Source organism: Colias eurytheme, chromosome 19, assembly GCF_061535395.1.
Source record: "Colias eurytheme isolate Ceu_HAF_F1 chromosome 19, ilColEury1 Martin Lab GWU primary, whole genome shotgun sequence".
NCBI classification, from domain to species: Eukaryota; Metazoa; Arthropoda; class Insecta; order Lepidoptera; family Pieridae; genus Colias; species Colias eurytheme.
The window spans coordinates 5,252,179-5,266,833 of record NC_142998.1 but is presented as its reverse complement, the minus strand read 5'-3'; the positions used below and the strand labels follow the sequence as shown (position 1 = coordinate 5,266,833).

The 14,655-nt window shown below is 31.8% G+C and overlaps 1 protein-coding gene across 1 annotated transcript in view; it reads right to left on the bottom strand.

The window, feature by feature from the left end:
• AdamTS-B (ADAM metallopeptidase with thrombospondin type 1 motif B) overlaps positions 1-14,655 on the bottom strand; it is a 66,603-nt gene that overhangs the window by 26,512 nt on the left and 25,436 nt on the right. Inside the window, exons 4-7 of the mRNA XM_090113428.1 lie at positions 8,118-8,280; positions 4,881-5,486; positions 4,494-4,670; positions 3,850-4,100 (exon numbers count right to left, since the gene is read on the bottom strand). Coding sequence (XP_089969554.1) covers positions 3,850-4,100; positions 4,494-4,670; positions 4,881-5,486; positions 8,118-8,280 — 1,197 coding nt within the window. The remainder of the gene's footprint in view (positions 1-3,849; positions 4,101-4,493; positions 4,671-4,880; positions 5,487-8,117; positions 8,281-14,655) is intronic.

The following is a 14,655-nucleotide window of genomic DNA, read 5'->3' as shown; positions in this document are numbered from 1 at the left end:
CGAAAGATATATATGATCGACAATATAAAAATCGTGACGAGTAATTGGGCGCAGCGTGATGTTAATATTAGGTATATTGAGAATTTAATACTTAATAATTATAATGACTTAATTGACATCGGTTCCGCTACAGCAACTACATTTTGTAGTTGCGATAGCCTTTTCTTATGTTCACAAATTGTATCATGAAAACATTTGTTAAACCAACTATACTTCTTCGTTCTATTTCCCTTTTAGAATCATGGAATTTTGTGACTTTAAATTTTATTAATCATTACAGATCGCTTGATAATGTTGATCTAAGAAAGAGGGAAGGGCGGACGTACTCATTGTACAAATGGATGCGGCTAGGAATAGCCGGCTAATAATAAGCGCGCTCTGACTCACGCGGAAACCGATGAAAAGCTATAAATTCTTTCAAATAAATTCTATACACTCACACGAGGCACGCCATCCACACGACACGCGACTATTTTATAGGTATTACGTGTCTTATTGACTTCTAAATATTTTAATTGCCATAGCGAAACTAAATTCACTCAAATATTATATTTATGTCATGATATACATGAATGTGATTTTTTTGGCATCGCTGTAACGTGATTGAGTGTAATTTTTATAAGACAATTACATATAATTTTATTGGTGCGCGCGTTGATGTCTTTTACGAGAAGGATTAGTGCTTGCGTAAATACTTATTTTCTCATATATACGACTTAATTATTGCATAGCGTTGAATTATGTATAGGCCTGGTGATATTTATTAATATACTAAGTATAACTTGACAAAATCGATTAATACAATCGATTAATTAATACCCAAGAAACTTTCAAATATATTAGCAGTAATTTTCCGGTTACATTATGTAAGGCGCAATTTGCGTCGCAATCTCAAGGCAATTACCATATAATGACATTACATTTTGATTTAACATCTCCTTTGTGTACATTCATAAATCATATGTTGAGCTCGATCCAAACGTTAACATAAATTGGACACAGTTAAGCACAGACTTGACAACACAATATAAAGAGAATAATGTAATGTGGAGGGAATTCCGGTTTATTATTATTATTTATTAGGTAGATATACAAATTGTCTTGTTTTTTGTTCCAACATTGTTAGTTTAAAATACTGAATAAGATAATAAATCAAGAAAGTAAGTGAAATTATAGTAGTGTACATTTACTTTCCATTTTAAATTTCTGATAAATACAGGGATATGTAATTACTCAATCTATAAATGACATAACGTTAATAACTCAATTATATAATTAATAAGTTGAGAATGTGATTTTATTTACTATGTAGAGTTTGGTACGCAGTGAACTTAAAATTAACAAGAAATTTATAGTTATTTAAGCAGTTTTAAATTAGATTATTGCAAACAATTTTAAACTAAAAATGTTCAATATTAAGTGGGTTATAATAGTTTTATAGTGTAGGATGGAAGACTAACAATTAATTTATTACAAAATTTAAGTATAATAAATTTAAATACACGCAGAAATAACAAGTTTTACTCAAAAACAACATCAACCTAAACTCCTTATAAGTTTTTATTTAAAATCGTGACGTCTTTTATAACTTTTGTATCCTATTCATAAACAATAAAAATTGTTTCAAGAAAAACCTTGCGCAATTTAATGTAATTGCAGTAAGTTGATAAATCTTATACATATTATAAAGAACTCGTTTTACTATGAACGAAGTTTTTTTTAGTATCATAGGTAACCTTGAAAAAATACTGTACGTAATGTACCTAAACATGTCAGTACTCAGTACATAATAATCATTGCCGAGCTTTTTGACATAGGTATATATAAAAATCGTGAATGGAACAAATAAATATAAATGCCCATACGCTAAAGAAATCTCATTGATACGTATTTCTTTATGCTTTAATAAAAACACATTACAAAAAGGTGAGATAAGTGTCGAAACGGCAGCCAGACGGCGTGGCGTCAACCACTCTCGCCGTGCCACAATTCACAATGCCAAATTCCAAATCGATAACAATTTATCATATCGCTATCAAATAAACTTTATTCGTTTAAACACCCTTATCACAATTATGTCTTCTATATGACCTCACAAAAATAGAAAAACATAAATATATTCCATTTCCGTTCTCTACGCCCCTGTCGAGAATTATACAGTGTTGACATACATTCAATAGGCGGGTATGCTATGGGATATTTACGAATGCGTTCATATTGATGTCTGCATTTTTATGCAGTTCAATGCATAATTCATGAATGTCTTGTAGGTCCGACAGCCGCCTGGGGGCCTGACACCGTTACCGACACACTCATTGTCTTCTGATTGCCGGCTTCCGAGAACATTCGACTTCTCGGTTGTACCGTTTACCGAACGCATCAGGATTCCTTATTACATTCATTATACACTGGTTTTGGTGAAAATACGTGAGTCGTATACGCAACAGCTTCTCCGTGAGCCGACACGGCTGCAAGCTAGTGAGATAAAAATAAAAGAATACATAACGTTGTCCAATAAACACTTCATCGATAGATAAACAAATATGGGATACTTGTTAATTTGATATTACATAAGTAGGACGTCTGTTTTTCTTCAACTGTTTCTATTCTAGCTCACGCATAGTTGAATGTTTACGTGAAAACATCGTTCAGCGTTAGATGCATTTTGAATACTCTTAAATAGATTCCACGAAGAAAACAGTATAATACAAAGCAAACAAATAGCACTACTTGATCAATTATGTGTGGTTAACCGCGTTGAAACTTCACTCGTTACTATCGACAGACGCATGAGAGGTGCGGCGAGTATTTGGAAATAATCACTTCACCTCGAATAATATTTTGCTTATAATTACGTATAGCGGAATGGTTATAGGCTTTTGTTAAAATTTTTGAATGCTCAGTTTGTTGTTAAAACATCCTTGGCCTTAATGTCGGCGGTTTTGATGTCGGCACATTTGGTAGTGCGGTCAGAGCCGTTACCGATACAAAAAAATATTGTACAAGTGGATTCCTGCAGTTTTTTAAGAATTCCACTTATAGTATTTTTTGTGATAATTTGTTTAATGCTTAATAAAAATAACATGACATAAACCGGAGTGGGACATTATTTTTCGCTCGTTTTACAACTTAAAAGGGTAATTTTTTTATCGGTCGTCCAGTTTAAGTTTGTTAAGTTGTAACTAATATTTAATAACGTTATGGATATGGAGTCTACGACCATGACCCTATTCAATATTAGCACATACGTTACATGTTATTTTATTGTCACGCATTGGCAATAAGTCTGTCAGTAGAGATAAAACATGAGTACGAGTACGAGATTATCGTTTATATTGTTGACTTTATCAATTTGTTGTTTTTATTCTGTACAACTAGGCCACAATTTATTTAAATAACTTTACGTATGTAAAATATTGATGAAAGAATTTCATAATTGATAAGTGGGATATGAGATTTATGATTGTACGTCAAATGGGCGATATTTATTTCCGATAACGGCGGTGGGCCACCTGCAGCCACATGGCGACGATCACGCCAGAATCTCGAAAGTGTTCTATTTCGGCGCGTGTTACTCACTGCCACTCTATTTACACAGCAAACAGACGCCTGCTCCTGCCATTGACCTTGTCTCGACTTGAGATTGCAAAAAATTATTGCGATTATCAATAATATATTTGCGTTAGTCGATTTTATTTCGTAAACTGTATTCGATCGTGCACAAGTGGATATACAGTTTTAAAGTATAACGATTGAAATATTGCTTCAAGTTATATCGTCTGGATGGAATTATTTTTCCACTAGCCATAAAAGTAATTTGTAATGAAAAGTAAAGCGATAATTTCGTACCTACAAGGAGAGTCGTGCTGGCTGCATATGTCTTGCCTGGTGACTAGAATAGCCACGTCGTGATGGTGGGGATTATTGTCATCGTTGGTATTCTGCTGCTTTTGCCAGCGACAGAACGAACTTAAGGTGGAATCTGCGTTCGTTGTCACTTCCAAATCGGGAGCCGCTTGTAATTCTTCAATGACAATTATTTTAACCACTACTACTTTAATGTAGTTGCCGATTGTTGGGTCCATATAAAGAGATGATACCTGTGCAAAAGATTTAATTTTTAAATTTATTTGAGTAAGTATAAGTACTTATTTTATTCATGGTGATATGTATAATTGAGAAAGGCGGCATTAAAATAAACGATATTAGTATCATGGTCAAAACATATTTTAGATATTGCGTTTGATAATACTTTGAATAATTATTATGAGGATATTATAAAGTATAAACATAGGTAACAAATTGTTAATTGTATTATATTTTCCTGCATTGCAAAGTGTATTCTTAATGTGAATGGATTTTGAATAAAAAATGAATTTAAATGTACCTATTGTAATATGTTACATAATATTATGCATTTTTGAGACAATATTATAACTTCTACCTGACATTTTATAAGAAGGAAAAGATAAATAATAAGATAAGATACGAACCATATTCATGATAGTAAGGAGATAAATCTCCAAATTGCCTTGACTGTGAAAATCTGTCATAGACTTGTCGGCGACAAGCAGGACCTCAACGTGGCGCGGCTTGCTCACGGAGCGGGTGGACCGCCTCGTGGCCTCTATATCCCATCGGCCATTTGAGTGATGGGATCGATGATACTTCTACAAACATACAAATTCACTTAAAATTAACCAGATTTTTAAAGCTTTGATTAAAAATTACATTCAATTCGTTAGTTTGTCCAATATGACAAAATTATGTATGAATTCAAATAAAGATTTTATTTATTTATTCGATCCTATCTATTCCCGTTAATGTAGGATGTAACTATAGACGAATGATTTGGTTTCCTAGTCAAGAAACAAACATACCTTGTTATATCGAGATTTTTGGTATTCTTCGATCTGTTTATTTTTTAAGTTCTTAATTTTCCATTGATAAGGAGGTTGTTTCGTGGCACAATTTTTCGACCTTCTTCGTCTTCGTCGTCGCGTCTGTATTCTTCGAGGTCTATGTTCAAATTTATTTTTGTTGAAAGTTCTGTTTCTAGAAAATTCAATAGAGTTACTATTTTCAAGTGATATGCTTCTTGAAGCTGATTGAACTCGTCTCTGTTCAGCTCTTACTGCTTGTTGTCTTCTGAAAGCTACAGGATCTCGTCGCAGTGCTTCTAATCGCCTCCTTTTCTCTTCTAAATAAGCCCGTCGTCGAGGATCCATAGCATCTTTATGGCTTCGCCTTGAGTCAGTATATTTCATACTTTTTTGGTTTTCGTTTCGATGTGGTTTAATATTGAGATTATCATTATGATTTGGATGAGATTTTTTAATTTCTCTTTTCTTTCTATGAAATGCTTCAAGTTTATCTACCGCTGACCTCCTAAATATAATATGTGGCCGTCCTTGAGAACTATCGGTGGGTATTTGATTAGACGGCTCGATCCAATATTCTCCATGTTCAGTCCGTAAGTGACCTGCCTGAGAAAGAATATTTGTTTTGTTAATTTATTTTTAAAATAAAAGAAGAACGTGATTGTCAGTTTTATTTGAGTTTTTTATTTTCCAAATTCCAATAATACATAATTAATATTTCCATTAAATAAATAAATACAATTAGCAGGTGACTTTATTTTCAATTTGGGTAATAAAATCGTGTAATTTAATATACCTACCTAATATCTGAGCGCTTACAAATTTAGCACTTCATGTAACACATTTGCGTCATTGAAAATTGCAGAAGTCACTTCAACATGAATCGACTGTTAGTAGGTCAACAATCTTACACCTATTATTTACAAGCAAACGCTTGTAACAGATAAATTGATTGATAAGAACGTAGATAGGCATAGTGGCAAACTTATTAGATACTATTTTATCAATATGAAAATTTATGAACTCTGCTAGATTGTTATACTAAATTTATGTTTGATAAGTTGTGAAGTGACAGTATTCATTTATTATTTAACTAGCGGTCCGCCCCGGCTTCGCCCGTGGTACATATTTACGTTTTCTCTACATAAAAACCATCCTCGTACTTCAAGGAATATAATAAAAAAAGAATTATCGAAATTGGTTCAGCCGTTCACACGTCATGCCGTGACAACGCGAAACGGGTTTCATTTTTATATATATGTATATTGTATATGTATATGTATAAATTACGAGATTTTTTACATTATGTATTTGTAGAAATTCTTCAGTACCATTATTGCCATATTGGTTGGCATAATGTTAATACTTAATATTTATTTTACTTGTCCACGAGTAGGTACTGTACTTCATTTTATAATTCAGAAGGAGTTTTATTCAGCGCTTTAAAAATATAATATCTAAAAGCGCCGTTTCGATGGTTTAGTTTCCCTATTTGCGAGCGTAATTATATATTCAAATAATCTACGTGTAGGATCGTAGTTATGTTATTACTGAGTTGAGCGACCGGCCAGCCTGTATGTCGCCGGCCTTGTGAATTGGAAGGCCGTCTGCGAAAGTCTCATTCAATAGGACTTTTAAAGCTACCGTACATTCAAATTAAAATAGCACTTAATACACATTCAATTAATAGTAAGTGGCGAAGTTTGTTCACAATAATATTTATGTAACACAAACGGCAATAGGCTCTCAAGTATTGTTACGAGAATTGTTTTATAATTTATATTGCTCTGCTTGTTATTTTTCAAGTAGGTACGAGTATGAGAGAAGACATGATGATAGATAAATTTTTCGCAGTTGTGAATTATAATACCTATATTAAGTGCCCCATATTTTATATCTATCTTTAGATTTTGTTCAAATAAGTTCTGCTAAACCATACTTTGCTTGTATCTTATGTAAGCTTAATTCGCATTCGACTATATAGAAAACCGACCGGTGAGGAATGGCGGCTTTTTTGTAAAAACTCTATTTGGTAAAAAACATTCATCTTGGCCCATATATGGCGTATGGTTGAATATGTTACCTAACATTAAAAGTTATTAATAAAAATATGTAACCAGTTGAAGAAGAACGAAAGTTGATTAATGAGGACTGACATGCCTCTGAGCAGCGACCTCGAGTCAACCAAGTGTAAATTATATTTAATTACATCGTGTCTAAACTTTTTATTTAACCAACTCACTTTAAACCGGTTGGTTCTATTTTGTAGAATAATTTAACTACAGACACTATAATTTCGCACAGCGCAAAATGCAAATTGGCGATGCTGTTGCCTTGATATTGCTTCTCGAGTCACATGTTTACTTTGAGATATTAAAAAGTTAATTTATTTGAATTTCTAAAGGTTTATAAAGAAATTCTCGATTATAAATCGATCGTTAGTGTTTTCATTTTGACATTATGTCGTAACTTTAAGTAGTGGTTATCGCGACGGCGGATCATTTGAACAGGTTTACCGACACTGAATAAAATTAAAGAGAACGTTACACTCATGCGTGTAAGCAATTTGTTTATTTTGTACAGCTAAATAAATTTGAATTATTTAATACTGAAAAACATACTTAATTTTCACATTTCTGAATAGTCGATTGGGGAAATAAAGTAAGTATTTAGTTTTATTTTACTCTACTGAAGCATTTTTAATTGTTGTAATATCTACCACTTACAGACTACTGGACAAATAACATATTAATCATTTATGTATAAATAACACACTAAAAAAATAAATCGCACTGCGATAACGAGCCTGACGGAATTACAAATGCTACTTGTTCACTTCAGGAACTTATTAAAGAATACACGCATAAAATAAGACGATAATATGTCATCGAAATTGCATTCCTTATTTTTAACTTTATAAAAGTTGTTTTACTGCGTCAAAACTATTAAATTGTTATTTTACTTCTATATTCTTTTATATAATTGTTTAACACCCTTGTTTGTATAAAATAAACGAACGAGCGTTTTAATTTTATTGAATGTTCATACTGGATACACAAAATGTTATAGCATTCTTTTAATTGTTAAAAAAAAGAAACAGTGGCAGTAAACGTCTTCCCGTTCGATTATAATGACGGGGAATGTTGAACATCGATTCGGGGATAAAGTCAAACCGTTGTTGTAGTTTATCATCATTATATAATGTGTAAGGAGGTGGGCATTAAAGATAAGACTTACAAGTCCATCGCAGGCGGAGATAGCGATCTTGGAGGAAGGTTGTCCCCTGACGGTGCCGGTGTAATGGCATGAGGTAGCGGCTTCCTGCGGTCGGGACCGCGTGCGTTGGTCCGCTCTTTGTCTCTCCACGATCATCGCTGGTGTGATAAATGATACTGAAGGCCTGGGGATAAATATATGATTATTATCTTTATTGTTAAAAAAATATTTTTAATATGATATAATTAAATACTAAGAACATTTCTGACAAAAGCTGCTATGTGTTAAGTGTATTATTAAAGGAAAAATTAATTAATCAATTCATGCTTTTTTACTTAAATATTACTTAAATAAATAAGCATGTATCCCAATCCTTAAATTTAATATCAACAATCCTATACCTACTTTAGAACCTTATATGTACCTGTATAATATAAATATACCTATAGCAACGTAACTCGAGCAATGTTACTTATGACTCAGTGATTTAAGACCTGCTCTTACCTGTGAATGGGTAGCAGTGCGATTTTCACTTTTTATTTTTATTTGAAGCAAACCTTTAGTGAAATAACTATATAGGGATTCAAGTATTTAAGTCGGTGAGCAATGGTTTAAGTTATACGAGGGAATTCAATAAATCAGGATTAGAATAGCTTTCGAGAGGATCTATGTAGGTATACCTAATTTTTAGATGTTGTTTGTTCATAAATAGAGTTAATTAAAAACACATAATATATCCTGCTATTTACAAGAAAATTTAAATAATTGTGACATAAACAAAACTAGTTTTCAATCTACGAAGAGATGTAAAAATATATTTTTAGATCGGAACTATCATAAAACATAGTTACGAGAGTTTGGCATTATAATCAACGTGGTTTTTTATGAAGCAATAAAATTTTAATAACATGGAATTGGTTCGACGTACACTATAATATAGGTCAATATAGAAAACTACTAAACTCTACTGATGTCTTAAGCTGAAAAGGCTAATCCATTAGAAAGTTCATATAAATCAATATAATATTTTAAGCAGAACATGTTAGTTTTATTATTATTTAATATACCAAACATTTTTATTATTTGATTATACGGCTATTTGATTAATTACAGTTTCGAATAGATTAAATCGCTCAATTTATTACTGATTTTCCTTTTGTTAATTTAATTCGTTGAACCGGTCTTTAATATCGCATTGTTTGAATAGTTGTAATTGGTACTGTCATATCTGATATAATTAGAACAAAATTAATTACAGAATACCTAGTTCATCGTTTTCACTAGAGATATTGTAATAAATAGATTCGTTAAGTAGACATATAAATACTCAAGGTTAAACCGCGTTGTAAAATAACGATATATGTATATTCCTTTTGTATTCCAACTTCATAAATAAAGATTGGGTTTTAATTTCAGTACAGAACAGGAAACCTCGTCGAACTTTGAAAAATGATGTCTGTAAGCAATAAATTGCGGTTTAAGTTTAACGCATATCGTCCACAGAATCTGCTCACTACAGACGGCCACAAAAAGTAGATTTAGAGTTAGCACACGGTCAAGATTTATGGAGTTAGCAATGCCATGACCAAACACTCGGAGTTTAATTCATTAATTCCGAAAAAGGTGAACAGATCGCTGTGAATAAATATTAAGAACGTTTATTTCATTCTTCACTACGTTGATTAAAAAATGTTTGCGGAAATGGCATGCAAATTTTTATTAATTATGTAGATAAATTGATGTGCGAAGAGTCGTTCTCGTGCCATTTTATATTTGTAAAATGTTTTGTTCTTTTTCAAGAACAGTGTTTAAAAAGTTAACAACTACGAATGAGTTTTTACAATTGCAGTTCTTTGTACAACGTTGAATAATAACGTTTCTTAGGGAACAACCTTGAGCAAGGTAAGCTGTCGATCGATGGGCAAACAGATCGAATGTCGAGTGTAAATACACAGATAAAGCATATTACAGCAATTAGCAGAAGCAAATATGGTTACCCCAGATACATATATTCGTGTCCATTAATCCGCTACCAGATCAGCGTCAATAAGTCTAGCATACCTTTCTGGTTAAAAAACAGTTATAGTGATGCAATTTTTGCTTATGGCAAACGTCCAGCATTTTTAGCACTGCATCCTATTTCGAGACTTCTTAAGTGGCTTTGTTGTGGGGTTCCAAAAAATATTATTATTTTTATGAGTACTAACTCTTTTTATTTCTGCCCAGACTGTTTAATGTACATTCTACATGCATGTCTTAGTATAGGTATAACATATAAGGCTTACATATAGGTGCCTGTATAAAGATGTTTTATTGATTTTATATCTTTATTTATATTTAGTTTGCCAGCAAAATAAATTTGCCCAGAATATGATGAATTTACTGATATTAAACGAATAAGACCTATAAAAAGATGTAGATCTCTATGATACTTTCTGATTTTTTTTGGTATTATTTCAAAATCTTATGAATGTAGATTTATTGAGATGCTTTAGATAAAGTCTGTCTTTTTATCTATGCGGGCCAATACCAGTGTGTTCTGGAAACCGATTTCATAGTATTAAAATAAAGTAGGTACGTAGAGCATGCGGTTTGAGCACCTAGGCCGCGAATCCTTTATTTTATTGATCTTTTATGGGGTCTTTGCTCCTAAGTCCTGAGCGGTTATATTCATTGTTACCCCTTTCCTGTGACTATATTTCACACTACTTAACAATACAAGCACGAAGTTTAAATATTTAAAAAATGTATCGCACAAATGAATACTTTTATTACTCTAATATAATTTTTTACGATGTTTCTTGTGGGAAATTCCACCAAAATAATATTTATTATAAAAGAGTCATCAAATGAGTCAAATTCTCAGAACAATTATTATAAAGTGTAAATTTAAATAATTTTGATTTGATGATTTGTATTGTAAAATTGCCCCTTTATTAAAAGAGTATCTAAATATGATTATTTTGTTAATTTTTATTTAATGTTTAACATAAATTATTTCATATTATTCTTTTACTGTTTACCATGTAATGTAACTCTAATGCATGTAGATAATACTATTTAAAAATCCACCCATCTTCAGTATTTTTTTGTTGTACCGTACTCTAAGACTTATAATCAAATGAATTCTTTACTTTTAATGAGAAATATTCAATTATGTCCAAAAATATAGGGTGCTAATATTAGCATTATGTTATGGATATGAATTGTTATGTAAATTATTTTGAGCCTAACGACTTGGCACAAATAACCCGTCTGGCAGCGTCGGGCCAGTGTTACCAATGTGAAAATTTATTATCAATGGCGCCAATTTAACAACCATTAGCTTTACCCTACCATTATATCCATGCACTCATATCTCCGACTCTTTGGTCTGTTATCTTAACTGAAAATCGTAATTATATATCTCAGTGTAATCGATGCCATCTTCATAATTCAAATTTAGTACCAAACCTTCTTTCATTGAAAAAAGTTCTACAAGAACGCTCATTCCTTTGATTTATATGCAGATATTTTGTTTAATTCAACACACGATCTTTCACGATGGCCTTATTACATAATTTCGGTGCATTCATCAGTCATTGTAATGCAATAATTACCGTTTAAATATGCATGAAATGTATTCGAAATCATGCGACGACTTTCAAATTGTCAAGTTTTTGTCCCATGTCATAAAAATGCATGAGCATTACATCTGTGTTGTCTCTTCTCGATCAGATATGTAGTTAGTGAGGCCAAAGGTGCAACGTGTTTTCATTTTAAATCAAAACTTTCAATGCAACGTCCTTATATATATATTTAAAAAAGGAATATGATTAATGATCCTAAAAAATCAGTCTTACAGTGAGCTTTTAGAAAACAAATGTAACCATATAATTATATCCGACTTTACAGATTTAATTTGTTTGTTTTATTCGTAATGCATAGTGATAACATTTTGAAATGCGTATAAAATGCAATGTGTAGGTTCTTGGTAGCGGTGCGTGTTGGTCACTTGAGTTGTGAACGAGTGATAGCGCGATTTCCAAGAACCGATTGCAGGCGAAAATGCGTCGCTTCCGCGGTACATCTTTGATCTCTTGCAATCGCAATATAAGTCAATGAATCGGATACAATCTAATTCGTCCTTATCTCTGAGCCTTGACACCTCGTACCATGTAATTGAGGTCAACAATTATATAAATTATTGATCATACTTAAGACATTGTGGAATTCCTTTGATATAGATGACCATATTACACGCAAGTGACCCCTTACTCCTTATTTGAGCGTAACAAGGTTTCAAGAAAATAGAAAAATGTATGCTGGGTTTGCTGCTTTAAGCCTGAGTCACTTATCGTTGTCACTATTGCTAGTTTTGCTTTATAAGTAAGTATCATGGAAGGGTTATTTTTTAAATTCATCATTTTGTTGAACAATATGTAATTAAGGGATGCATTTTATCTCTTGTATAAAATGTAAATAAAGAAAACATGACACATTTAGCCCATAAAATCATCATCTAACCCGCGAAACTTCGAGATTATTAATTTGTTAAAATGTTATAGCAGTTATATTGATGGATGTCTTTTCTTGGTATTTTAATTAAGACAAATTATACCATTTCAAAGATTCTTCGGGACATTTAAACGCGAAATTAAAATAAAATAAAGTAGAGTTCGTGGCATTCACTGAAATTCGGGGAATCTACAAACGCTATGCTAATTTTAGGTCACTGGCTGTCCGGTTCTTAGGCTAGATAATGTCGATTTTATCTTCGTTTATTGCATTATTTGCAGCAGGAATGCTGTTCGGGCCCAGATTAGGAATTCATTATATCTAAGGTTAGATAACACGTTTAATGTCGTATTGCGGAAATTGTGTAACTCCAATAGTGTTATAAGGAAATAGGTTCTAGTAGATTTGCAGTTTGATGGAACGTACCATTTTAGTCAGTAGTGACATTGAACTATTCTTCAATCGAAACCTTTAGATTTTTTCTTTATTTTTTTACGATACTTGACATTGAGTAGATTTTATTTTCAAGCAAAATTATCGACGACCTCTAACTCCAACTAAGAATCGTGACTTATTTAATATATATAAAGATTTAGTTTTGTTGATACAATTAACAGAACTATAAATTTAAATTAATGCACTTCAGTTTAAATATCTTTTAACTGGAGTTATTTTCTATTACACTAAAGCAAATATATATTTCGAATTTATTGCATCCACCGGATGGAGATAGGCGAGGCGAGTAAATTTTCACTAATAGAAATGTTACACGAAAATAGCGCCGATTTATAGTTATGCTTTAGTAAGAATCGCATGCATAACTAGCTCAGTTTATTAGGCGTGGGGCCAACAACTTGTAAGAAATTAATAATCCAAACATGAAAACAATGTATAAAATTTACAGTTGTAATCAAAGAAGATCAATGTATCTTATATATATTAATACATCTGAAATTAATATTTCATTAAAAAATGCAAAAGCATGTAAGCATGTGTGTATATATCGGTAGATGTACAGCGAGTGGAAGTTAGCAATTGAGATATATAATAAATATGATAAACACTCCTCCCTATTCAAAAAATGTAGGTATAGCCTAAAATTTAGATATAGATTACTTCTCAATTGTGCGATAAATGGCTCCTTCTAGGCCCCAAAGTCGTAGACTGATTAAAAAAGATTTATTGGTATGCCTGAAACCTCTGTTTAGTGTTAAATAATGAATTCGTCTCAAGGTTTCCATCTGTAGTCTTTTTAGTGGTGTTGACAGACACTGGATTAATGTTTCCTCGGTTTGGTAAATAATCGTTACATATATATATGAACAGACTTTTTTACAATTCCGAATTTACAGACTTAGACATTATGATCATTACTTTATAAATAATTAACATCATATTTTTTTATAGTAAGCTCGTTGAATAAATTAAATGAAAAGACTTAATAATAGGCTTTCATTATTGCACAATTTTATTGTTCGCCTATCGAACTAAATACCAGTTTACGTTTATATTGGGCAATTGAAATCTGGTGTTTGTTTGGTAGTAATAGTAATATCGATAGAGCATTAATAATACTTGTCCCAACTTCGCAAATAGATAAGATAATATTTTACTATAGAATGTTAGTAGGAATGATTTATTTGGCCTCTTTTGTTTATATCATAAACAAGTAATTTAATACGTTAAAGTATTAATCAGTCGAAACGAAAACAATAATGTCGTAGATCGTTTGATAAAGCCGAGCGTGATTTATTATTCCTATTAAAGTTTTTTAGAAGATACTATTCGTTAACCTTAGTGGGCGTGCGATCAATCGAAAATGATAAACATGAAATAACGATCCTTATGAGCCACAAAAAAATTACAAAATGAAAAAAGATGCAATTATTCTATTTTTATAAACCGGATGAACACAGTCATTATGATTATTATATGGTGATGTTATATCTTATACAAATATAAAGTAGAAATTATCTTGCGTAAATGAGATAGTGACAAGTTCAAATAATCTAGAAGGTCGATCGTTGAGAGGTTGACTGTGTCAGATTGAGGCACAATCTGT